Below are 26,288 nucleotides of genomic sequence, written 5' to 3' on the forward strand. Positions count from 1 at the left end.
GGGAGGGCCAAGGGAGAGGTGACTCGATCGGGGTCTAGAAGCCCCCACATGGGAAGGAGATTTCTGACCGTAGCTGGCTCTGTAACAGAAAAAGGCACAACAAGAGCCAGGGGCTGGAAGCTGGATAAATTCAGACTAGGAATCAGGTGCAAACATGTAACAATAATGGTCACTGGCACGGCTGACCTAGGGACATGGTGGATTCTCCATCACGCGAATCCACCCTGGACGCCTTTCCTAGCTCTGCTCTAGCCCAGCCAGCCGTTACTGAGCGCGTCTCTGGCCTGTGTTATGCACGAGGTCAGACTGGACAGTCAAAATGGTCACCTGAGGCCTTAAAACCTAATCTATGAATTACGTTTATTGTGACAGCCCCGAACGTGGTAAGACAGACGAGACGACGACGGCTCTTGAAGCCCCGAGAGCTCACAGACCAGGGTAAGCGATGACACATGCTCAGCTCAACAAATGGTTACAGATGATCAATTGGCTTTGGCTGCGGGATCAGAGTGAAGGGACCCCAAAGGGCTGAATGGAGCCTGTTCTAGCCTAGAGAAGGTGACAGGCTGCCCCTAGCTCACCCCCAGCCCAGCTCTCTGCAATCAGGAACCCCGTTAGCTGGGAGACAGGGGGATTCCTGGGAACTGATTTAAATTTACCCAGGACTGGAACCTCCCTGGGGCAGCGACTGTTTCCTCATTGGTGTGAATTGTGCCAGCCCTTTGAAATAGTAATTCCTCAGCAACTCCCACAACTGTTCTCAGGCCTAACTGACCAGGTAGCTGGAGACTGGAATAAGCTTTTCTGTCCCTACTTCAATTCTGAGATAATCTGAGCACATCAAAGCTCACGAACTGCTAGAGCCAAGATGGAGGTTGGGATGTTCAAAGGCACCCAAATCCCACAGAAGCTGAAACCAGGCAGATCCCAGCTAGAATTAGGCGAGAGGTGTGACTAGGGCGGGTCACCATCCATTGGCACAGAATCCTGAGGGCCTCGAATCCAGCCTGGGGCCCTTCTGGCAGATGCTTCAGTTGAACACAAGTTACTGGGCTCAATACAGGGCGACTGGTGAAATTCTCTGGCCTGAGCCAAACAGCAGGTCAGACTAGATGATCTAATGGTCCCATCTGGCCTTAGAACCTCTGAATGTGGCACCTAACGTCCGTAGGGCCCTCCCACCCTAAGGACCCTGGGACAAGCTGCTCGAGCAGCCCGAGCGTGCAGCACAGAGCACTCGGACAGCACAGGAGTGACACAGGCAGAGAGCGGGACAAAACACCACAGATGAAAGTTTGCTGGAGATTTTGGAGCCCTCCCCAAGAAATGATTTGAGAGATTCCCATTTCACAGCAGGCTTTCAGTGAGAACTAAGGTCTGCCCAGCAGGCAGCCACAGGGACATCAGATACCTCTCAAACCACCAGCTGAAATGGGTCTCAAAAGCGTTAAGCAGCCTAGACTCTGAAACAAGCCCACACAACCACCAACCACCCACAAACACTGGGCCGTGTTCCCATGCACTGCAGTATTCCGGCACACGCTTCATATCTGAACTTGAAGTAGTTGGATTGGTCTGTACTTAGTAGCATTTCAGTACATATTAAAGGTACTTAAAGCATAGGGAACATTTTCAATCTCCAAGCTCTTTTTCAGAACAATTTTTTTAAAAAACAACCCTACCCCTCCCGACTGTCCCAAGTTCTGGTTGGCCCCAGAATTTAGTGCCCCAACTCGGGAGCCTCAGGCCCTGTGTTCCAGCTGCCAGGGCATTTTCTGTTGGCCCTGCTGTTGCACCAGCCAGGGAGCCTGGCACACACATCCTTTGCACTTTGGGTTGGTCAATGCAACTAGCTGTAGTGGCCCGGCCCAGCCCAGGAGTGAGTCAGATCCTTTTGCCAAGAAGGAACCATCTCCTGGATGATCTGTTGGAGACTATGTGCTATGGAATAAGAATGTCCATTTCATGGAATGAGATGTGGTCTGTGCACTATAGTGTCCCACACACACTTGTACTACTACATATAAATACGTAAGCAACACAATTTCCACACCAGACCTGCCCCCGTATTTGTAAGTCATAGAATCATAGAATCTCAGGGTTGGAAGGGACCTCAGGAGGGATCTAGTCCAACCCCCTGCTCAAAGCAGGACCAACCCCAACTAAATCATCCCAGCCAGGGCTTTGTCAAGCCTGACCTTAAAGACCTCTAAGGAAGGAGATTCCACCACCTCCCTAGGTAACCCATTCCAGTTCCTCACCACCCTCCTAGTGAAAAAGTTTTTCCTAATGTCCAACCTAAACCTCCCCCACTGCAACTTGAGACCATTACTCCTTGTTCTGTCATCTGCCACCACTGAGAACAGCCGAGCTCCATCCTCTTTGGAACCCCCTTTCAGGTAGTTGAAAGCAGCTATCAAATCCCCCCTCATTCTTCTCTTCTGCAGACTAAACAATCCCAGTTCCCTCAGCCTCTCCTCATAAGTCATGTGCTCCAGCCCCCTAATCATTTTTGTTGCCATCCGTTGGACTCTTTCCAATTTTTCCACATCCTTCTTGTAGTGTGGGGCCCAAATCTGGACACAGTACTCCAGATGAGGCCTCACCAGTGCTGAATAGAGGGGAATGATCACGTCCCTCGATCTGAAGTGTAACTGCCAAGTGCACCGTTCCATGAGTCCTGTCTGTCAGCACTCACGGCAGCGCAAGCACTGAGGACATATTCCACCCCCAACCCCCTCCAGGCGACTCCTCTTAGCAGGGGCGTGGATGCCATTTACTCAGGGTAGCAGCAGCCACTCCCCAGTCCCAACCCACCTGTAACACATGCGGACTCACCACCGCGGCGCCTCCTGCTGGCTGCTGCAGGAACTAGCTCTGCCCAGCTGTGGGACGCCCTCTGCAGGTGGCGTCTCGCCCGTTGTCTGCTCTGCGGTGCTGTCTGGGACCCGCGTTGCTCCCTGGCTTGCGGCCTCCTCTCCTGGACAGAGCCCTCCGGCTGTGCCCCACTCGCTTCTCCTCCCTTCCAGGGGTATCCACAGTCCTCAGCCTGGCCCTGCCCTCATGGCCAACTGCAGCCCCAGAGTCTAACCCCAGCCTCAGTCTGTATCGGGCCAGGCTCCTCCCTGGCCAGGTGCAGTGTAAGGTGGGGAGGGGGGGGACCTAGGCCCACCCACTACTCTGGGTCCTGTCTCAGGGACCCTTTGCAGCAGCCAGGCCCCGCCCTGTGTCTTTCCCCTCTACTGCTCAGGCTCCCTGGGGCACTTCCCCTTGGACCTCCGCAGCCCTGTCCTTTGGGGGCCTCAGCCTGGCAGGGATCAGGCTGGAGCTTTCCCTCCACTCGCCCGGGCCCCTCCTCCCCCTTGCTTGTCAGGGAGAGACTGCTCTCTCCTCTGCCTTGCAGCCTTTATATAGGGCCCAGCCTGGCCCTGATTGGCTGCCTTTCTGCCCTTCTCTGATTGGCCGGGTTCTGTACAGGCTCCCTCCAGCCTGCTTTAACCCTTCCTCTGCCAAAGTGGGGCAACCGCCCCGTTAGAGCACCTCACCGTACCCAAGAGAGGAGGACGTTGCTCTTTAAATAGCCGCGCTGAACCAATCAATGAAATTAATGGGTATTTTCAAATGAGTGGGATGGCCAATCATGTGCCTCTGCTCCCTTTTTAAAGGAATCGCTGCAGCCCATTGGCTGGGAGGCAGAGGCGAGGGGGGGGGGTTACAGAGTGGCAAAGGGGTGGGGGTGTCAGTCAGTCAGTCACACTGGGTGGGGAGCAGGGCACGATCAAAGCGCACACACACACACACACACACACACAAGCGCCCAGAGGAAGAGCAGCCCATTAGCATTAAGCACAAAAACCTGCAACTCGGCTAAAAATAACCTAACAGGCTTCGGAAACGTACGTTCCCGTTGGCTTTGTGCCCGCAGGGAGCTGCTGTGTCTGTGAGCCCAGTTCTCAGCACAGACACCTCTCCCCAGGGCTGGCTCCAGGCACCAGCAAACCAAGCACGTGCTTGGGGCAGCACGTTTTCAGGGGCGGCACGTCCAGGCAGCCTTGTTTTCCCGCTTGGGGCAGCAAAAGCCTAGAGCCGGCCCTGAGAGCAGCAGCGCGTCCTGCACGGGGGGGGGCACCCTGGGGCCGCTGCGGTCTGCGTCGGGGAGCAGCGCCCGCACCTTATGGCCGGGCGGGCTCTGAGCGCGGACACTCGGGCTGGGGGCCGCACTGCCTGGCGCATGGAGCCGCGTGCAGGTGCCGCACGCAGGCCGTCCCCCAGCACTGCAGCCGGGGCTGGCCGAAGCGGCCCGAGCCACCCAGGGACTGTGGCAGGGCAGCCAGGAGCAGCAGCAGCAGCAGCGGGGCCATAGTGGGGACTGGTGCCTGGGGCGCTGCTGTGTGGGGCCCGCATCCCGCTCTCTCTGGGTCTGCCCTGCCCCAGCTCTGCAGCCCTTTGCCAGGAGGTCCCCTGGCTCCACTGTCCCGGGCCCCAGCCGGTCCTAGAGGCGGGAGCCCCTGCTGGAGGGACCCTGAGCTGAGGCGCCGCCTGGGAGCCCCGCTGCTTCCCCCGACCCTGCCAGCGCTGGACCAGCTGGAGGTGAGGGGGGAGCGGATGGAGTCAGCACTGGTGGGGGGGAGCCCAGCGCTGGGGCAGCAGGGAGTGCGGGTGGGGTGGGGGAGCCCAGGGCTGGGGTGGCAGTGGGCGTGGGGAGATCCCAGAGGTGGGGTGGCAGGGGATGCGGGTGGAGTGGGGGGGGGTGAAGAGCCCAGGGCTGGGGTGGGGGCCAGCCAAAATTTTTTTGCTTGGGGCAGCAAAAAGTCTAGATCCGGCCCTGCCTCTCCCCTCCTTGTTCTCCCGACACCGCCTTGCCGTGTTCACACTTCAGCTGCCCCTGCCGCTCGGTGTTTGTCACGGGTCAGCGGGTGCCCATTGTCTCTGCGGGGTCTCAGCTCCTCACAGCCATCGCTCCAGTGTCTCGGGCCTGCAGGCGCTGGGTGAGCCAGGCCAGGCCCCGACTCTCTGTGCCGTCAGCCACCCCCCACCCCGCCAGCTGGGCAGGAAGCAGCAGCCTGAGCGGGAGCTGGGCACAGGGTGAGCCAGGCCCTGATCCCTGCCCCGGCCTGGCCCATCCGGCCCCACGTTGCTGACGTACGCACTGCGCTGGCTCTCGCTGCTTGTCCAGGGGGGGTTCAGCCCCCCACACCCCAGGACAGGACCCGCTTGCCCTCCCTGTCCCCTCCAGGATGGGACCAGCCCAGTGACGCCCCCGAGCAGCCACCGCCTCAGCACCGGTGCAGAAGCAGGGATGTGCACTTCCACCTCCCCCAGCACTGGCAAAAGCTGCGGCATTCCGCTAACGCCGCTATGTCCACGCAGGCCGTGAAATCAGTGTCCTCAGGGCCCTGTGCACAGCGGGCTCATGCCAGGGCGAGGTCGCTGCCCTGCTCGATACGAGGGAGGACACCTACGTTACCCCGCAGCCGGCTCCGTTCTTTCTCCCTCGCTGCAGAGTCCTGCCGTCGACGAGAGCCCCGAGGCAGGGAGGGAGGGGGGGCGAGGAACCTCTCTGCTTTGGGGGCTGAGGTGCTTTCCCGCTGGAGGGAGGTCAGCAAGCAGTGCCCCACCCGGCGGATGCTGGGCAGGGAGCTCTAGGTCAGTGTGGCCGGCACGTCGCACTCCCACCCTGAGCATCGGTGCACGAAGCTAAATCCAAAGAGTGAAAACAGGCACCACAGTCCAAGTTGCCACTTTGCCGTTTCCCACCAGAGAGCTTCCCTGCGGCACAGCACGGCTGCTGCGGTGGCTCTTACGGAGCCGTCTGTATCCAGGGGGAACCGGCTTTCTGCCCCGGTGTAACAGTGTTCGTGCATTTCCTCATCCTGCCTGGCGCTGGGTTCTCCCTGCCACAGCTCCTCGCATGCTGCAAATAACCCCTTAGATTTTGTTAAAGGCCGGGGTCTTTTCTAGGTAAGCTCAGGGCCCCATTTCACAGCCAGGGATGGAGGGGGCGGTGGTGGGCGAGCTGGTGTCTGGCTAAGAACTAGGGCAGGAAGGGGCTTTGGGGTGAGTGGGAATCTGAGATAGGGTGACCAGACATCCGGGTTTGGCCGGGACAGTCCCTGTTTTAAGCCCTGTCCTGGCCGTCCCGACTTCTTTGGCAAAGGTGCTTTGTCCCATTTGGGCTTGCTGCCTGGATCAGCTGGCAAGAGCAAAGAGACAGATGGCCAGGGGGAGTGGTGACGCCAGCCCTGCACGGGGGGGGGGGGGAGACAGGGCTCGAGGGAGCAGCAATGCCCCCCCGCCCACATGGGGGGGGCAGGCAGGGCGCAGGTGAGCAGCGACACCAGCCCCAGCTGGGAAGAAGGGGGCAGGGCTCAGATGCACAGCTCAGGCCAGCCCCACATGGGCAGGGGGGTGGGGTGGGGAGAGGTTCGGACAAGTGGCTCTGGGAGGGGGGGCTCAGGCTAGCCCCACACCATGTCCTGTTTTCCCTTTGGGGAAATATGGTCACACTAACCTGAGAGCACCTTAGGCATGACGCTGGGATGGGGCCACACGGTGATGCGTCCTTGTGGAGTGGCCACGGCAGCAGCTTGCTCAGCCTCTGCGTGCCAGTCCCCCGGCCTACGGACGGGAAAACGAGCGCCCTGCCCAGGAACGCCTCCTGCACCCATCTAGGTGTGAGATCCCGACGGCTCTCAGACCGGTGCTGGTTTGGGGAGTGTGGCCGATGCTCCCCCCAGGCAGGTGGTGGGGACCATCAGTGGGGGGGTTGGGGCAGGGCTCCCCCTAGACACAGGGGGGGAACCGTCGGGGTCTCAGGTGGGGAGGGGAGGGAATGGCTGGGAGAGTGGCCCGTGCTCCCCCCAGGCAGGTGGGGGGCAGTGCTCCCCCTAGACACGGGGGGTGAACCATCAGGGGGCTCAGGTGGGGAGGGAATGGTTGGGAGAGTGGCCCATGCTCCCCCCAGGCAGGTGGGGGAGGGAGACCATCAGTGGGGGTGGGGCCATGCTCCCCTCAGGCGGCAGGGTGTGGGGAGATGGTCGAGACGCTGGCTGGTGCACCGTTCAGGCGGCGGGGGGAGGGCGTTGGGGGGCAGAGGTTGGAATCGGCTGCATCCCCCTCAGGCACAGCTGTTCTCTCTCCGCAGGTCGAACCAGCCCTCCGCCCCCCGGGGTTCACACACTCAGATGCTCCACACCCCGGCGTGCTGAGCACACCACAGCCTTCCCCAGCTCTCGGCTCCCTGCAGAAACCCGTCCATGCCAGGCCCGCTAGGCCAGGCTCCCCAGCGAGAACCCGCTGAGACCCCAGGGGCTGGGGGTGGGGGCGCGGAGGCCCAGTGAGCAGGGCCCTTAGTACTCGACTGGAGAGAGACCAGGCCGTGGGGAGCGACCCAGCACCGAGCTTCCTACTGGGAGGTGACAGGCCCAGCCCAGCACCAGGAGTGGCCGTTACAGCCAGAAAGGAGCATGGGCTGGGAGAGGCTCCCCGCAATCAGGCTTCAGGGAGAAGGGGGTGAGGCAGCCCAGAAGCAGCTGACCTGTCGTCCTGTGCACCCAGAGCTCCCCAGCAGGCAGAGCTCAGCAGCCCCACCCCGGCTCTGCTGCAGAGCCCCAAGGCTCCCCCGCCAGGGCAGCACACAGGGGCATCAGCACCCAACCTCCCAGCACAGCCACAGCTGCCCATCAGCACACGGGGTCATCAGCACCCGACCTCCCAGCACAGCCAGTCACCCCTCAGCTGCACAGTAAAGGAGGGACAGTCCTGCCCTGGGCCCCTCCCCGGCCCGGCTCCCCTCTCTGAGCCCAGCTCTGACGCCCAGGTACAACTCCCTCTCTCTCCTCCTTTGGTGCCTGTTGCCCTCCCTCCCCCGCAGTGAAGAATTCGCAGCCAGACTAGTTTGTCCTCTCCATTTTATTGCAGTGTAAACACGATAACCCAACCCCACATTAAATATAAACCTGGAGCCGAGCCTGGCTCCTCGGTCACTTTCTCCGTGGAGACTCCCATTGCAGCCCACCTGTCCCGTTTCTGGCAGCCCCAGCAGCACTGACTGGGGGCAGCCCCAGGCACGGCCCCCCACCCGGCGAGCTCAAGGCAGAGAGCACAGCTCCACGGAGAAGCCAGGAGTCAATGCTTGCCCGGAGAAGGGCCCGATTCCAGCACCCGTGTCCCTGCACAGGGCCCTGCCTGCGGCCAATGGGGACAGGACCCCCTGTCCCCTTATGCAGCCCCGCAAGCAGCGGCATGGAGAGCCCTGAGGGTGACAGCACCTGCAGGGGCAGCTGCATCAGGCCTGCTGAGCCAGCGGCAGCAACAGCTCAAACCTCCCAGGGGAAGCTCTCGTCGGAGGGCTGCAGCGTCCTCCCGTCCTGCTAAAATACTGCTGAGGCCAAACCGGCCTGGGTCCTGGTTCCCATGGGGAGCAGCACAGTCAATGAACAGAGGGACCCACCCACACGTCCTGGGGCCCGGGCCCTGTAGGCTTCCCCCTCCCCCAAGCCAGGAGTGCTTCGGCCAGCGGGTTATTGCCAGAGCTGCATTGCACTGACATTAAATGTCTTATTGCGCCATACGTACCAGAGAAACCCTCCCCCCGCCCCAGTCTCCCCCAGCTCTACAGCAGCAGGTTCCAGCTGCCCCCAGAGCCCAGGCTGCACTTTCAGGAACGCAAGCCAGGAGCCGGCACCCTGAGCAACCTGGGACAGAGCCCTGGATCGGGCCTGCAGCTCTAATCCCTCCTGCCCTGCAGCACCCCAGGGACTCCGTGGGTGAGGGGCTGACAGGGCAAGCGCACCCCACACTGTACCAAACAGGGGCTCTCAGAGCCTCCAACCCCAAGTGGCAGCACCTGGGGGGCAAAGCCAGGCAATTACTCTTTAAAGCCACACGCTCCAGGGCTGGAGCAGCCACGGGAGGGGGAGGGGAGCCTCAGCCCACTGGAGCCAGCGGAGTTCATGGGGCAGAGGGCAAGAGACAGGGGGTGCTGCACCTCACTGCAGGATGGAGTCGCACGGCCACCCTGTCCTCACAAGTCACTCTACCCACATCAATGCCCCACACTCACCAGCACGCAAAGCCGCACACTGCGGGGCAGGGCCAGGCACCCCGTGCACACAGGAGCAGAGGATCCACGCTGCCCCAACATGGCCGACGCGCTGTGTAGAGGAGACAGGGAGAGGCTCCAGCCCCACTGCAGTCTCCAGCCTCCTCCACCAGCCACTCACAGCCTTCCAGGGCCATTTCATGGGAGCAGAGGTTTTGGAGCAAACCCTGGACCTGCCCTGGGGCCCTGCCCAGCCCAGAGTGAGGACAAGTGCAAGTGCCAGCCCCCATGAAGCCCCCTCCCAGGGGCTGCTCAGTATCACTGCCCCATGGAAAGAGGGGGAGGGAGACACTGGGACCAGCCAGGGTCCAGAGCAGAGCTGGGATCAGAACCCAAGTGGCCTGACTCCCAGCCCCATCCTCTAACCAGCTCCCAGGGGAGTCTCTCCAGCCCCAGGAGATCACAGGTCCCCCCTCAGCGCCCCAGCCCAGCCAGTGCCAGCACTAGTCTAGAGCTGATGGTCTGAGCCCATCCCCCACCCAGCCCACGGTCTACAGGGAGCGGGAGGGGAAGAACAACCAGAGCCAGCAGAGCAGGTGGGGCAGGCCGTGGGGAGGCAGCCAAGCCAGCCCCTCCTGCAGCTCAGGTGCTGTTGCCCTGCTCCTGCTCGAAGAGCACCATGGCCAGCTGAGAGCGGGAGCCCAGCCCCTCCAGGTTGCTCTGCATGCAGCGGTGGTAGATCTCCTCGCTGAGGCGGGGGTTGCAGACGTGCTGCCGGTAGCGCTGCAGCAGGGCGGGCTCCATGGCCCGGAAGACGTGCAGGTTGGAATACTTGATGAACATGTCGTAGATGTCCAGGGTCTCCAAGATGTCTTCGTTCTCCTGCGCGTCGCCTGCCATGCGGGTGCGCGCTGCCATGTAGTCGGCATTGTAGAAACAGGCCTCGTGGAAGATGTCTCGGTCAAAGCGCCCAGCGTCCCGCATCAGATCCAGGGCGGCGGGCGGCGCCTGGTTGTGGTAGGCGATGGCTGGGTTGTAGCCCTGGAAGTGGACTGGGAAGAAGACCTGCCAGCTGTTGATGGTGTTCATGCGGCAGCGGTTCAGGAAGTCGGTAGTGACCTCGGTGTCCACGCTGGCCACGAAGAAAAGCGTGTCCACGGGGTGCTTCTTGGAGATGATGTCCATGACCTTGATCTGGGAGGGCGCGTCTGTCTTGACGCTGATCCAAGGGATCTTCACCTCGGCGTACTTGCGCTCGTACTCGGCGATCCTGGCCTTGACCGGAGCGAAGACGTCATTCTGTGCCACCTGCTGGGCCTCGAAGGGGTCGTAGATGAAGAGGAAGGTGAGCACGGCGTTCTCACTGCTCTCGAAGGCGGCCGCCGCGTACACCTCCAGGAAGTGGCCAGCATGGTCCCGGTCATGCGCGGTCAGCGGCAGGATGACGTTGATGCGGCTGGCCTCAGTCACGTAGGGCATGGGGATGATCTCCACCTCGCTGAGGGGGCGTACCAGGTGCACGCGCTTGACGACCGAGCGGCTGTGCCCCTTCTGCGTCACCACCTCCACCTGCAGGTCCAGCATGTACTCCATGCCCCGCGTGGGGTCGAAGCGCCGGTACCCGTTCACCAGCTGCTGCTTGCGGATGTGCAGCACGGGCTGGTACTTGCGGTTCAGCTCCTCCATGGCTATGGCCACCACGTCAGCCACGTCAGCCATGTCCACGCCGCGCAGCTCGCACTTGGGGGAGCCATCCACGCACGAGTACAACTGCTCCTCCGTGAAGTAGTCCCAGCGCAGCACCTCGAAGCGCGTCTTGGGCTGGAACGGGGGGGTGATGCCGACAGGCCACGTGGCGCCGTGGTCTCCGTCTGCAGACAGGCTGCTGGTGTTCTGGATCTCCAGCTGCACAAGGAGGGAGGGGAGTTGAAGCAGGAACAAGACACCCTCCAGTCCCCCACACCAACCCTCCATGGCTTGGCCTAGCTCCTCCCAGGCACACAGTCACCCCCGGTTTCCTACCAAATCCCGGAGTTTCTAGGGGAGCTCTGTGTGGCTCGAAAGCGTCTCTCGCGCCAGCCAAAGTTGGTCCAATAAAAGATGTGACACCCCTCCCCCACCTTGTCACTCCAGGGGCGGGGACGCAGTCTGTTAACCATGCAAGGTCACCATTCCCCCATCAGATGGCAGCACCAACCCGTACGGTAAGGAGCTGAGACTATTCCTCAGCTGCTCAAGGTTACACAAACCCTACAGTGACTCCAGCTGGTTGGCCAATCCCCACAGCTCATCTGCTGTCCTGCACCGCTCCCGCCTCCGCCTCTCAGCCATCCCGGGCCTGGCTCCCGCCTCCGCCCCTCAGCCATCCCGGGCCTGGCTCCTGGCTCCCGCCTCCGCCCCTCGGCCATCCCGGGCCTGGCTCCCGCCTCCGCCCCTCAGCTGGGTCTTCAGGCTGAGCCCTTCAGGGCAGGGACTGGCTCTGACCATGCCCACCTGGCATGACGGGGCCCGATCCTGAGCAGGGCCTGTGGGCGCTACCATCATATAACATTTACAAATTCACAGGCCAGAGGGTCCGACCCCTCTCCCAGCCTGAGACCCTCCCCAGCAACTCCTGCATCCAGCCTCCCACTCCTGGCTGAGGTGGGGCAGGACCTTTAGAACTCAGTCTGGTCCCTGGGTGACCTGTGCCCGTGGTTAATCCCCCGCCCTGTTAAACATCTGTGCCCCATTTCTACTCTGAATTTGTCTCACTTCAGCTCCAGCCACTGGGTCTCGCTCTGCCTTGTCTGCTGGGTTAGAGACCTCTGTCAGGAGAAATCTACCTCTGTCAGTACTTGTACAGTGCATATGCCCAAGGCACTTCATACCCTTCTCTTGGTTGGACTGAATAGACTGAGCTGCCTAGTCTCTCACTGTCAGGCAGCTTTTCAGATCTCAAATCCCTTCTGTAGCTCCTTTCTGAGCCTGTTTTTCCAATGCTCTGTTTGACGGGTTGACACCAGCACTGGACACAGTGTGCAGTCTGCTCTAATGCCATACACAGAGGGAATGCCACCTCCTTGCTTGCACCTGGCATCCCCCCTGCTTATACAGCTAGGGATCAAGTTCGCCCATTTAGCTACAGCGCTGCACTGGGCGCTCACGTTCAACTGGTTACCTACCGTGACCCCTAAATCCTGTTCAATGTGTCCAGGATACGGTGCCCATCTCGTAAGCGTGACCGACATTCTTTTTTCCTAGGTGTGTGACCTCGCATTTGGCTGTGTTAAAACACACACTGTTCACGTGAGTCAACCTTATCAAGTGATCCAGGCCAGGCTGTGTCACAGACCTGTCCCCATCCTTATTTACAACTCCGCAATTTGTGTCATCTGCAGATTTTACCAGCACTGATACACGATATTGAATAGCACTGGGTCAAGAACAGAGCCCTGCAGGACCCCAATAGACAGACCCCAGTGGATGACAATTTCCCATTTATGGCGACTTCTGGAGATCTGTTCACCAGTTTTTAATCCATTTCAGACAGGCTGCATTGATTTTGTGGAGTGCTTAATTTTTTCTGTTTAATCAAGAACACCACGGGGAGCCAAAACATGCCTTACAGAGTCTCGGTGCATCATGGTAACCAGTTACCTTTATCATCGAAACCTGTGATTCAGCCCCACACAATCACAGGTTGGATTTTAAATGCTGGCGCCATGTTGGCTTTTCTCCCGTCCCCAGGTACTTACTCGGGGCTCCAGGATTTGTTACGTGTCAAACACTAACAACAGAGACACTCAGAGGGGCCTCCGCATGGCCGTGGGGATTCACAGGAACCAGGAAGGTCAGGGGCCACGGCCAAGAGCTCTGGCTTCGGTACAGACGGACGCCCAGTCGGGATTCCTGTTACCAGAGCGACCTGCGGTTCCGTCCCAGCCGGCTCAGCGCCGGTGGCACACGCCCAGCAGAGTTACAGACAATAAAAAGGATGGGTTTTAAAGTATATCAAGAGCCAAAGGAACCCTACCTATGGTATTGGTCTATGACTAGATGCAAATGGTAGAACTGTCAATGATAATGCGAAAAAGCTGAAGTGTTCAATAAATATTTCTGTTCTGAAGGTGGAAAAAAGCCAGATGATGTCGTCATGTCACATGATGATCAAACACTTTCCATTCCAAGAGTAACTCTGGAGATGTTAAACAGCAGCTATTAAATTCAGACATTTTTAAATCAGCAGGTCTGGATAATCTGCCTTCAAGAGTTTTAAAAGAGCTGGCACAGAAAGTCTCCAGACCATTAATGTTGATTTTTAACAAGTCATGGAACCCTGGGGAATTTTCGGAGGACTGGCACAAAGCGATTGTGTTAATATTCAAAAAGGGGAACCGGGATGGCCTGCGGAATTATTGGCCGATCAGTCTGACATCAGCCCTGGGCAAAATAATGGGACAGCTGAAACAGGACTCTATTAATAAAGAATTAAAGGAAGGTAATGTAATTCATGCCAATCAACATGTTTTTTTAATGAGATTACAAGCTTGGTTGATAAAGGTTAGTAAATATATTACATCTAGACCAGGGGTCGGCAACCTTTCAGAAGTGGTGTGCCGAGTCTTCATTTGTTCACTCTAGTTTAAGGTTTCGCGTGCCAATAATACATTTTAATATTTTTAGAAGGTCTCTTTCTATAAGTCTATAATATATAAGTAAACTATGGTTGTATGTAAAGTAAATAAGGTTTCAGAATGTTTAAGAAGCTTCATTTAAAATTAAATTAAAATGCAGAGCCCCCTGGACTGCTGGCCAGGACCCAGGCAGTGTGAGTGCCACTGAAAATCAGCTTGTGTGCCGCCTTCGGCACCCATGCCATAGGTTGCCTACCCCTGATCTAGACGGTTCTGTAAGGGGTTTGATTTGGCACCATATGACAACTCAATTAATAAACTAGAAAAATACAAAAAAAATCAACATGGCCACACATTGAATGGATGAAAGACTGGCTACTAGGTCTCAAAATGTAATTGTAAATGGGAAATCATCATCGAGCTGGCGTGTTTCTAATGGGGTCCTGCAGGGAACAGTTTATGGCCCTATGCTATTTAGCATGTTTATCAATGGCTTTGAAAAAACAAAGTCACTGATAAAGTTTGGATATGACAGAGTTTGGGGGAAAAATAAACAAAGGAGAGAGACAAGTCATCAATACAGAATGATCTGGATTTCTTGGTAAGCTGGGCGCAAGCAAACAATGTGTTTTTAGTACGGCCAAACGCAAAGACATGCATCTAAGAACAAAGAATGTAGCCATACTTACAGAACGGGGTATTGTATCTGGGGAAGCAGTGGGTCATGGTGGATAACCAGCTGAACATGAGCTCCCAGTGAGATGCTGTGGCCAAAGGGGCTACGGCCATCCTTAGAATATCAAGTAGGAGAAGGGGTATTATATTACCTCTGTATTCGGCACTGGTGCCATAGCTGCTGGAATCCTGTGTCCTATTCTGGTGATCACAATTCAAGGGTGTTGATAAATTGGAGAGGCTTCAGGGAAGAGCCACAAGAATGATTAACAGATTGGAAGACCTGCCTTATAGTGACAGACTCAAGGAGCTCAATCTATTTAGCTTAACAAAGAGAAGGTTAAGGGGTGTCTTGATCATGTTTGTAAGTACCTACACGGGGAACAGAAATCTGATAGTAGAAGGTTCTTCAGTCTAGCAGAGGAAGGTCTAATGTGATCCAATGGCTGGAAGTTGAAGCTAGACAAATTCAGCCTAGAAATAAGGTGCACATTTTTAAGTGACAGTAATTAGCCACTGGAACAGTTTACCAAGGGTCATGGAAAATTCCCTATCACCGGAAATTTTTAAATCAGGACTAGACATTTCCTAGAAGATCTGCTCTAGTTCAGCCAGGGACTGTTTCGAGGAAGTTTTCGGTCTGTGTTATGCAGAGGTCAGAGCATAACCTCCATCACAGGGATCCTTTCTGCCTTTAAAAGAAATAAACTGATGAAACCCTGCAGGAGGAAGGCAGCCAGCAGTGGGAGCACTTGAGCTGGGCAATAGTGCCAGGCTGGGCTCAGAGATCAGGCCAGTCCAGATCTACCAGAGTAATGCCCGCAGAGGGCATGCTCCGCCACCCTGGCAGGCCCGTTCTCCTAGCAGAACCGCCTCTGCCAGGGTCGATCACCAGCACAGAGGGTGAAGGAAGATGCCTGGCCCCGGTGCCAGGGCACAGGCCAGGGGGATTCTGTGCTCTGGCTGCCTCATTAAGGCAGGTAAAGCAGATTGAGATTGAATGAGATGGCTCCCTGGGGCAAGGTGACGCAAGCTGCAGCCAGGCTGCTCCCTGCCCATCTGATTCAGAGCTCTAGGCCCATCCCCTCTACACTCCCCCTCTCCCGGTGCCGGGCCTCACCTGGAGCTGCTGGATCTCCTGGTAGGTTCTCTCCAGCTCCACCTGGGCAAAGTGTTTGTGCAACCTGTACATCTGGACAGGGTCCAGCACAGGATGGGCAGTGAACGCGCTCTGGAAACGGGGGTCGCTCTCCCGCTCCGGGTCCGTGTTCTTCCCCAGCTCAAAGTACTGGTACCGTAGGCCCTGAATCAGAGAGAGAGGGGATAATGCCTGCCCCAAATCACACCCTAATCCCTGCTCCAAGTACTGGTACCGCAGGCCCTGAACCGGAGAGAGAGGGGGTAATGCCTGCCCCAAATCACACCCTAATCCCTGCTCCGAGTACCGGTACCGCAGGCCCTGAACCGGAGAGAGAGGGGGTAATACCTGCCCCAAATCACACCCTAATCCCTGCTCAATGCCTGCCCCAAATCACACGGCCCTGAACCGGAGAGAGAGGGGGTAATACCTGCCCCAAATCACACCCTAATCCCTGCTCTGAGTACCGGTACCACAGGCCTTGAGCTGGGGTTCTACCTGTGTAAACACCTTTTGGCCTCTGGAGGATACCCCACAGTTCCAAAAGTGACCACTCTGGCCAGTATCTCCACTGCTCTGATGCCAGGTAAAGGGACGTCAGCCCCTCCCCCTGTAAGCCCCAGAAAGTTTGAAACTCCCTTGCCCTTTGCTTGTAGATGTGGTGGGGAAAGCAGCCAGATAGCAGGAAGGGGCAGGGGTGTTAAAAATGCCAGGAAAGAAACAAGGAAGTAATGGGGCTGCTGGGACACGAAGCAGGGCAGCACAGGGCACTGGGCAGGGACCCAGAATGCCTTCCACTCACCCCCCCTCCCACGAGACCTATCAAGAGCTGCACTGTGGGACAGCTGCCCTACAGCGCTGCTCTCATCAGCGATGGAAGTGCTGCCAGTGTAAACACTCTCTGATGCCCGAGGAATTAAGTGAGTACATAAACCAGCACTTTTCTTTCACTGGTTCCCTATCATCAGTGAAACTTACAACGCAAAAACTCTGCAAGTGTAGACATACCCTTCGGGTGAGAATTTGCTTCTCACATCCAATTTCTTTAGTATATTAAGCTTAGTTTGCGTTTTTGTTTTATTTGCTACATAATCTGCTTTGATCCATTTGCTATCCCTTAGAGTCACTTAAAATCTATCTTTTGTAGTTAATAAACTTGGTTTTGTTTTGTCTAAACCCAGTGTAGGGAAATCATACTTGGGGCATAAAGCTGTGTACATTCCTCTCCACACTGAGGAAGGGGGCGAATTCCATGAGCTTGTGCTGTACAGATCTCTGTGCGGTGCAAGACGGTATATCTTTGGGATCACCCTCTAGAGGGGAGTGTTCACTTGAGTACTGGGCAGTTCCTTAGCTCAGCCTTCCCATGCAGAGCTGATTTCAGCATCTGTGTGTTCCTGCAGCTGGCTGTGTCCCTACCTCTATGTGTGCTGGTAACGTGCAGGCTGAAGCCTGGGGGAGGGCTTGGCAGGCTGCACAGTACAGTGTAAAGTGAAGCCGGGTTGGTGGATCAGGCGGGCTCAGTGGTACCCCAGTTCCAGGCGGCACCCTGGGGGAAACCCCTCACAGGGCAGAGAGGTCAGTGTGGGGGCAAAGGGGGCGGGTGATCAATGAGTGGGTGAGGGTTGATGGGGCAGAGGGGGCCAATGTGGAGGTTGATTGAGGCAGGTGGTCAGGATGGGGGTTGATGGTGGCAGGGGGTGGAGTCAGTGTAGGGGCCAGTGTGGGGTGGGGATTGATTGGGGCAGGGGTCAGGATGGGGGCAGAGGGCCAATGTGGGGTGGAGGTTGATGGGGGCAGGGGCCAGGGTGGCGGTGATGGGGGCAGGGGCTGATGGAGGCAGGGAATCAATGAAGGGGTGAGCGTTGAGGAGGAGGGGGCCAGTGTGGGGGTGGAGGTTGATTGGGGAAGATTGATGGGGGCAGGGGGCAGTGAGGCGGAGGGCAAAGGTAGATAGAGGCAGGGAAACAATGAAGGGTGAGGGTTGATGGGGAAGGGGTCAGGGTGGGGGTGAGGTTGATGGGCAGGAGGCCAGTGTGGGGGTCGATGGGGCGAGGGTAGATGGAGGCAGGGACTCAATGAAGGGGTGAGGGTTGATGGGGAGGAGGGGGCCAGTGTGGGGGTTGATGGGGGCAGGAGGCCAGGGCGGGGGTTGATGGGGGCGAGGGTAGATGGAGGCAGGGAATCAATGAAGGGGTGAGGGTTGATGGAGGCAGGGTGGGGATGGAGATTGATGGGGGCAGGAGGCCAGGGCACGGGTTGATGGGGCGAGGGTAGCTGGAGGCAGGGACTCAATAAAGGGATGAGGGTTGATAGGGAGGAGGGGGCCAGTGTGGGGGTTGATGGGGGCAGGAGGCCAGGGCGGGGGTTGATGGGGGCGAGGGTAGATGGAGGCAGGGAATCAATGAAGGGGTGAGGGTTGATGGGGGCAGGGTGGGAGGCCAGGGTGGAGGCGAGGGGGGAGCTCTGACCTCGTGCTCCTCCATGCAGTTGATGGCCGTGTAGTCGATGATGCAGCGCCCCAGCCATTCGTCGGGCCGGGCGCTCAGGATGTCGTTGCGGCAGTTCTCCAGGTGGGGCTGCAGGCGCAGCAGCAGGCTGCGGGAGAGCAGGTAGCCGAAGCCACCGTAGCAGTAGCGCCCCTCAGTGTCGCCCCCAATGAACTCCTCAGGCCGGCCCAGGTAGAGGAGGGTGTCGATGCTGAGGTGGGCGACCAGGCGGCTGACACGATGGGCCTCGGTGTAAGTGTCGTCCTGCACCAGGTAGAACCAGTCAAAGTCGCCCACGTAGTGGTCCAGCATGTACTTGATGGTCTGGTACATGTTCCAGATGGGCCGCTCATCGCCATGCGTCACCACCGTCATGCCGTGCGGCACCTTGCGGCCCCGCGTGCCCGTGAAGTACACCAGCCGCTCCAGCCGATGCCCCAGCGTACGGTTCACGGCCACAGCCAGCGTGTTCAGCGTGCTCTTGGAGGTGAGCACGCCCACAAAGAGCCGCTGCCGGATGCCCAGCTCCGTACTGATGTACCGTGTCCTGGAAGGGCAGAAAGCGCATGTCAGGGAGCTTTTTCCCCAGCCAGCCATGCACAAACCTGCCCCTGAGCCCTGCAGGGCTGATCCAGCTGACCACACAAGTCACGGCACCCAGGCACAGCTTCGGATTTCTGGGCTTCTCCCCAAACACAGATGAGCTGCATCTGAGCCATTGAGTAGGGCTGGATTCAGGCAGGGCACTGCTGTGAGGAAGCTTGCAGAGATGCAGGGGTGGGGGGCAGAGGGGTAGGTGATGACCAGTCCATCTCTGCCCAGCAGGGGTCCTTCCAGGGCAGGGCAGATTCAGGGCAAGGAAGCGAGAGGCAGGGGCTGGGTGGGGCAGGATACACAGCACGTGCCCCTCCCCCCATGGCATCCCCTCACACCAGCAGCGAGCTACCCTGGCTCACAGCCCCGCCCCGGTGCAGAACCCCTCCCGCAGTCCCCAACACCTCGGCTGCCCTTCGCCAACTTCTCCCGTTTGCAGACAGCGCCACCCTGGCTAGCCCTGCTCCTGTCTGGCACATTTCCTGCACAGCTCTCAAAGCAGTTCATGAAAGACGTCAGCATCACCAACCCCATCGTAGGGATAGGCAGTGACTGGCCCCAGAGCACCCATCAGGCCAGCAGCAGAGCCAGGAAGAGAACCCAGAGCTCCTGCATCCCAGTCCAGTGCTCTGCCCATTGGGTCACACCCACTAATGCCCCAGCCACGCTTGCAGGGGCCCCTCGTGTGTCTGAGACCCCAGGACTCCCACACTGGCACAGGGACAGCCAAGGGTCCCTCCCACCAGCCCGGCACAGGGACACTGCCCCAGCACAGATACCCAATATGTGCCCTCATCAGCTCCAAGCATGGAGATTCCCTCCCCACAGAGAATGTCATGGCACCAAGAGGATTGCGGGGGTGAATAGCTGGGGCAGAGGTAAGTGAGGGGACATCCCAGGTTATGGGGAACCCCAGCAGAACTCCCAAGCATCAGGCATGTTTTCTCGACCCGCCTCCTCTAATGCACACACAGCAACAGGCACATTTATATTATTAATATAGACTCGAATCCAGACTCCCCGCAGCACGTGCCCCTTCCTTTGGGGAGGGGACAGGAGAATGAACACGTGGCAGATGTGGAGTCACTTGGCTGAATGCCTCACTGGAAGGGGCCCAGATGCAGCAGGGACAAGCACAGTACAAAACCTATACAGACCAGAACAGCCGACAGCCAGCCTTTGGATGGGCCTCTCTGGTCCTCCAGAACCCCCTCCTCTGTGGTGCTCTAAAGAGGCTAATTCCTAACCCCCCACACAGGAGCAGGCTAAGGCAGTGTGGGACCCGGGAGACGGTCGTGTGTGAGCATGTGTCCTCCCAGCTCTGCAGCAGGAGGCCCTGGGGCACATGTCGTGGGTGGGGAGAAAGGGAGTTTGCTGACCACACTTCTCCTTCCCTCCCCCGACCCAGCGTCAGGGAAGGGGGACCTGACCTGACCTGCCTTGGCCCCAGAGGTTAAGGCATGTGCCACACACAGGGCGACACAGACACCGTGGGCCCAGGCAGCACCAACCCCGCCACTGCTAACCCAGGCTTCTCGCTGCCACCACGGGCCTGGCCTGTGACACACGCGGCATCCCATAACTGTGCCTGGGGGGCCCGGGCCAGGTCCCAGTCTGCCAGGGAGCTGCTATGCTGAGCCCACTGGACTGCAGGAGGGGTGGGATATGCTCCCCCACCGACAGGGCACCACAGCATCCCGAACAAACCCTTCTTGGGAAGGGAGCAGGGTGCAGTTTGAGTGGAGCAAAGCAGCTGCATGTCCTGGGATGGAGACCCCCACCCCCACAGGCCTCAGTGGGTACAGAAGTTTCCTGTAGGCAACATGGGGCAGCCCAGGAGAGTCTCTGGATAGGGCGTGTACATGCAGCAAAGCTGCCCTCCTGGTCACCGCCCCAGGGCCCCCACATTCAATGGAGCAGACAGCAGGGTGGACACAAGGCCCAGGACAAGCTCCGGGACAGCCCACCACCAGCCCCGGGGCATTGCTAAGGGACAGGACTACGTCCCCTATTCCAGTGGGCCCCTGCCCACCTGCCAACCCCACTCAGGCAGGGACAAGGGTGGGATACAGCACCATGGCCCCGCCAACTCAGCTGGGGGCTGTCCCTTATGGATGGCTGCAGAGAGCACCCTGATTAGTGCACCCGGGCTGCGCAGACCCAGAGCCGGGCAGGCCCTGCCCCAAAGAGCTCAGTCTAATTAGGCAGCTGGGTATGCAATGGGGGAGGGTGGCGGTAGCATGAGACTCCCCAGGGCACAGCTCAAGGGTCCCAAACCTACTAACCCAGCTCTCTTGGTTGCCGCGTGGCTCACACCAACCGGCAGGCCCATGACAGGGCAGCTGCACCACTGGCGGGCGCTGACGGGAGGACACCATGCAGGGCAGGGCAGGGCGAGGAGAGGTTCTGCGAGATGCGGCGGGTAAAGCTGGCACAGCGGAGGTGTGATGAACATGAGGCAGAGCAGAGCCCCAAAGGAGGTGAGGCCAAGAGACCTGAACTTGCTGCAGCAGAGAAGGGGCAGCTGGGGATGGGACCCGGTCTGCTTGGTGGGAAGATATTGGCAGACCCCTGATGAGGTGCAGTGAGGGTAGGGGCTCTCCACAGCCCAGCAGCAATGGCACCGCGTCCCCACTAAGCCCACTTTTCAGGCAGGAATCCCAGCTCCAGGGCAGCTTTTTGGAACAGCCACACACAGCAAGTTCCCAGAGCCCCCATTCTGCTGCCCCTGCCCCATGCATTTCCCGTCCTCCACCATCCAGACACCTGCTTTGCTGCAGCTCCCCCTTGCTAGGAGACCCATCCCTCCCACAGGAGTGAGCTGTCACAAGTCACAGTCCTACAGCTCCAGCACCCCGCTGCCCACGCAGCACCAGCACTGGGGGAGAGACCAGAGACCCACTCCTGCAGTGAGAGTCACTGACAGCCCCTTCCTGCCCATGGGCAGCTGGGCTCTGCTCTCCCCAAGCACCCACTCAATCACAGGGCCTCCAAGCGGAAGGATTTCAGCTCCTGAGCCCAGCCCACCTGAGCCAGAGAGGGCCCAGGGCCCAAACGCCGTGAAAGGCAGCACCAGCACAAAAGGCGCCTGAAGCCTGTGAAGAGGGCGTGAAAGAGCTGGTCTCAGTGCTGGCTGCTGGGGGGCCCAGCCCCACTCACAGCAGCCCCAGCCAGAGCTGCATGATTCTCACATCACTCTCAGGTTTTATCAATGCAGTGCAGCCAAGAGGCAGGAAACAACCCTGAGCTGCTGCCTCCCGCACACTGGCCTCATTCAGCCCCTCCACTTCCTGCCCTCTCGCCTCCTCCAGGGTACAACAGAGCTCGTTCACTGGCCCGGTCCCTGGGCGCTCTGTGCTGCATCCTGCCAGGGCCCCAGCACTGCCAAGCGCTGAGCCCAGGGACCAGCTCCTGGAGTCACTCCCCTGCTCTCTGTAGCACCTGGATGTCCACAAAGGCCTCCTATCCAAATACTGACCAGGCCCAACCCTGCTTAGCTTGGGATATTGCAGCCCTAGGTGGAATGACCTCAAACCACCACAGGGCAAACTGACATTAGATAAGAGAAAAAGCTTCCTAATAGAGAGAACAAGTCATCAATGGGGCGGGTGCTAGGCCAGGAAACATTTTGTGATAAGGCAAGGCGTGGGGCAAGAACAGTCTGAGAATGCAGAGCAGCAGCACTGGGAACAGGGGTACTGCCAGCTCGGCCAGCAGCGGCTGTGCACAGCCAGGCTGCTCCCAAAGGAAACTATTTCTGCAGAAAGACTTCCTGTGCGGCCAGAGCCGAGACCTGCGCTCTCCTGGAAGGGCCAATAAACCGATGAACCAGTCAGTCTCACTGAACAGAGGGAGGCAGCACTGTCCGGGCAGCCAGCAGCACTCATCCTGCTGAGCCACAGCTGAAGCCCAACCCCTTCATGGCCCCTTATGCATCAAGTCGGAGCCCCACATTTGCCCCACGGTGTCCCCACTGACTGCTCCAAGCCAGCATGCAAGCTGCACCAATATGAACCACCACAGCAGCCACTGTCCTAGGGACAAGCTACATGCCACAGCCTGGGCACTTCTCCCCCAGACCCACAGCATCACCCTTGCGCTTCACATCCAGAGGCAGCTGTACCATGGTTCTGTAACAGACCTTGCCCAGGGCAGCAGTTCTGAGCCTTCCCCCTGCCCCAGGCCTCCCATTTAAGGTCACTCCCCGCTACCCAAATCCCTGTACTATGATGGGCCACGGGACACGGATGAAAGCTGCTGGGTGTCTGGCTGTGAAGCTGGTATGAAATGGGCTGGGGAACAGCAGGGTCAGGGCCAGGCTGCTGCCCATTACTTTCCACTGGGCAGACCCTAGTTACTCACCACCCCCCCTCATCTCTCCCCGTGGGCGCCGTCTCCTTGCAGTGGTTGGTCCGTTCAAGGAGGGCAGCCACAGGGTGCTTGGCACACCAGCTCCCCACCCTACCGCACTGGGGAGCCAGACTCATCAGGCACCTGTTCCAATTCGCCTCGGCATGCCCTGCTGTGCCCTCTGCCCCCCTGGGGTTTGGGCTGGCCCCGGACGGCGAGCCTGGGCACGGAGCACCCCAGCACCATCGCCAGGCACAGCAGGTGCCATTGGATGGTAAGTGAAGGGTGCCAGTGCCCCAGGGCCTGGCTCATACACGGTGGAGGCTGGAGGGCCAGCCCTGGGGATACTGGGTGCATGGGGGCTGCAGGACGCCAGGCAGGGGAGGCGCTGTCCATGACACGGATGGTGAGCAGAGCTGACCCCCACACTTGTGACTTCATAAACCCCCTGTCTTCCCACAGCCCCCCCCAACCCCCTGCCCCAACCTCCAGCCCCCCATCTTCCCACATCCCTTCAACCCACAGCCTCCCCACCCCCCAACCCACCCATCTTCCCACGTCCCCTTAACCCACAGCCCCCACTGTCCAACCTCCAGCCCCCATCTTCCCACAGCCCACCCCCAACCTCCAGCCCCCATCTTCCCACAGCCCCATCTTCCCACAGCCCCCATCTTCCCACAGCCCCACCCCAACCCACAGACCCCATCTTCCCACATCCCTTCAACCCCACCCTACAGCCCCATCTTCCCACATCCTCTCAACCTCCAGCCCCATCTTCCCACAGCCCCCACCCCAAACTCCAGCCCCTCACCTTCCCACAGCCCCATCTTCCCCACCCCACCCCAACCCACAGACCCCATCTTCCAACCCCAAATCTTCCCACGTGCCCTTAACCCACAGCCCCACCCCAACCCACAGCCCCCATCTTCCCACAGCCCCCAACCCCTACCCCAAACTCCAGCCCCTCACCTTCCACATCCCTTCAACCCACAGCCTCCCCACCCCAACCCACCCATCTTCCCACGTCCCTTAACCCACAGCCCCCACTGCCCAACCTCCAGCCCCCACCTTCCCACAGCCCCCACCCCTGCCCCAACCCCAGCCCCACCTTCCCACATCCCCTTAACCCCCAGCCCCCACTGCCCAACCTCCAACCCCGTCTTCCCCAGCCCCACCTTCCCACAGGCCCCCAACCCCACCCTACAGCCCCCATCTTCCCACATCCCTTCAACCCACAGCCCCCACTGCCCAACCTCCAACCCCCATCCCAACCCACATCCCCTATCTTCCCACAGCCTCCCAACCCACCCACCTTCCCGTCCACTCAACCCCAGCCCCCGTCTTCCCACAGCCCCACAACCGACAGGGCCCCAACGCCCCGCCCCCACCTGACGGCCTTGCTGGCGGCGCGCGCGGGCGCGGCGGGCCGGGCGGGCAGCACGCGCGGCTCCCAGGCGGCGGCGGCGGGCGGCGGTTGGCCGGCGGGGGCGGGGCCGGCGCGCGGCGGGGGGGCGGGGCGGCGCGCGGCGCGCGGCCCGCAGGGCGCCTGGCCCCAGCCCGCGCTGAGCAGACTCAGCGTCAGCCCCAGCGACACCCCGACAGCCACGGGCGCCGCGGGCCGCAGCAGCGGCAGCAGCAGCGAGAGGCGCATGGCGGGTGCGACGTGTCCGCGCGCGCCCCGCGTCAGCAGCGCCGCGTCACCGCCCGCCAGCCAATCCCCGCCCGGCGCGCGCCGCGTGCGGGATCTCCGGCGGCTCCCCGCGGGAGGGCGGGGCTTGGCGGGAGGGCGGGGCCGCGCTGCCGCGGGGTCCCACAGCGCGCAGGCTCCTCCCGGCCCCGCCCTCTCGGTGGCTGGATGGGCCCATGGAGGGCGGAGCAGAGGGCCAGCTGGGAATGGGCCCCGTGGGGCTGGATGGGCCTGTGGGGTTGGCTGGGGGCAGAGGGCAGAGCAGGGGTGGGCCTGGGGTGTTGGATGGGGGCAGAGGGGCCAGCTGGGAATGGGCCCTTGGGGCAGAGCGGGGGCTGGATGGGCCCGTGGGGTTGGCTGGGGGCACAGGGGTAGAACAGGGGCTGGGGAGGCTGGATGGAGGGCAGAGGGGCAGAGCGAGGTGGGCCCATGGGAGGCTGGATGGGCCCATGGGGGTTGGCTGGGGGCAGAGGGCCAGCTGGGAATGGGCCTTGGGGCAGAGCCGGTGGGGCTGGATGGGCCCGTGGGGGCGTATGGGCCAGCCGGGAATGGGCCACTCAGGGAAGAGCAGGGAGGGAGGCTGGCTGGGCCCGGGGGGGGTAGGCTGGGGTGGCAGAGGGGCAGAGCAGGGGGTCTGGGAAGGCTGGATGAGCCATGGGGGGGCTGGCTTGGGGGGGGGCAGAGGGGCCAGCTGGGAATGGGCCCCTTGGGGCAGAGTGTGGGGGGGCTGGCTGGGCCCATGGAAGGAGCAGGAGCAGAGGGGCTAGCCGGGAATGGGCCCCTTGGGGCTGGATGGGCCTGTGGGGGGTTGGCTGGGGGGGCAGAGGGGCAGAGCAGGAGTGGGCCTGGGGGGGCTGGATGGGGGGCAGAGAGGCCAGCTGGGAATGGGCCACCTGGGGCTTTGCTGATCCCTGGGTTAGCGACTTCTGTATGAGGCCCAGCCTGACTCTGCCAGACTCGGCTCCTTGTTCGTCTCGCAGCCTGGAAACCAGCGGCTCCCTGGGACCCTGGGCAGGGCAGGCCCGCGGACAGGGAGAAGGGCAAAGATGAAGAGCGGCAGGGCTCAGGCTGCCTGCCTGGGGCCCGAGCAGGTGTCACTGGAGTCCCCCACGCCTGGAGTCCAAAGACTGTTCCTGATTAGCCTAGTGAGCTGCAGTCGCTCTCCTTGCATGGGGCAGGAAGAAAAGGAGCCAGCCATGGTCCCGCTGCTTGGGAGCGTGGTGCAGAGCTCACAGTGAGACATTGCAATGCCCCCGGAAAGGCCTCCACGCCCTGCACCACCCTCAGCCTTCCCCCTTCTCTGGCACGTCCCATCTGGCTCCCAAAGAGCTTCCCAGGCAGGAGTGAATCAGTCTTCACCGCTCCCCAGAGAAAGTCAGTCTCATTGTCCCTATTTCTCAGAAGGGGAAACGTAGGGTAAGTATAAAATTGAAGAATTCAAGTTAGCTTAAGGTTGGTTAGGGAAATATATCTGTAAAGGATTTGACCCTTGCAGTCCGTCTAACCGAGGGGTGGCCAACCTCTGGCTCCGGAGCCACATGCGGCTCTTCAGAGGTTAATATGGCTCTTTGTATAGGCACCAACTCCGGGGCTGGGGCTGGAGCTGGAGGGGGGAAGGGTGCTCACTGCCGAACCCCTGGCTCTGCCACAGGCCCTGCCCCCACTCCACCCCTTCCCGCCCCCTCCCCTCAGCCTG

The 26,288-nt window shown here is 59.9% G+C and overlaps 2 protein-coding genes across 5 annotated transcripts in view; one reads left to right on the top strand and one right to left on the bottom strand.

The window, feature by feature from the left end:
• Positions 1–7,893: 7,893 nt before the first annotated feature.
• On the bottom strand, positions 7,894–24,563 carry CHPF (chondroitin polymerizing factor). Of its 4 annotated transcripts, none has more exons than XM_039494423.1 (5): positions 22,916–23,362; positions 17,944–18,509; positions 15,455–15,637; positions 9,693–10,948; positions 7,894–9,642 (listed from the first exon to the last, which is right to left on the bottom strand). In XM_039494423.1, exons 1-5 carry the CDS (start codon positions 23,040–23,042, stop codon positions 9,552–9,554), a joined length of 2,223 nt encoding a protein of 740 aa, XP_039350357.1. In that variant the 5' UTR covers positions 23,043–23,362; the 3' UTR covers positions 7,894–9,551. The 4 variants fall into 4 exon arrangements, with proteins under 4 accessions (XP_039350357.1, XP_039350358.1, XP_039350356.1 ...); XM_039494424.1 differs by having other exon boundaries at positions 17,944–18,508; positions 23,050–23,205; XM_039494422.1 differs by having other exon boundaries at positions 17,944–18,508; positions 20,841–23,058.
• A 921-nt stretch (positions 24,564–25,484) lies between these two features.
• Positions 25,485–26,288, top strand: part of TMEM198 (transmembrane protein 198) — a 45,432-nt gene continuing 44,628 nt past the window's right edge. Inside the window, exon 1 of the mRNA XM_039493549.1 lies at positions 25,485–26,008. The gene's annotated coding sequence lies outside the window, so the exon portion shown is untranslated. The remainder of the gene's footprint in view (positions 26,009–26,288) is intronic.

This window comes from Mauremys reevesii, linkage group 11 (genome assembly GCF_016161935.1).
Source record: "Mauremys reevesii isolate NIE-2019 linkage group 11, ASM1616193v1, whole genome shotgun sequence".
In the NCBI taxonomy this organism is placed as follows: domain Eukaryota; kingdom Metazoa; phylum Chordata; order Testudines; family Geoemydidae; genus Mauremys; species Mauremys reevesii.

Coding starts and splice junctions, on each gene's coding strand:
- CHPF (XM_039494421.1), bottom strand. CDS start 24,556: ATGCGCCTCTCGCTGCTGCTGCCGCTGCTGCGGCCCGCGGCGCCCGTG. Junction 18,509..24,293: donor GCCGCCAGCAAGGCCGTCAG/GTGGGGGCGGGG, acceptor CTGCCCTTCCAG/GACACGGTACATCAGTACGG. Junction 15,638..17,943: donor ACTGCATGGAGGAGCACGAG/GTCAGAGCTCCC, acceptor TCTCTGATTCAG/GGCCTACGGTACCAGTACTT.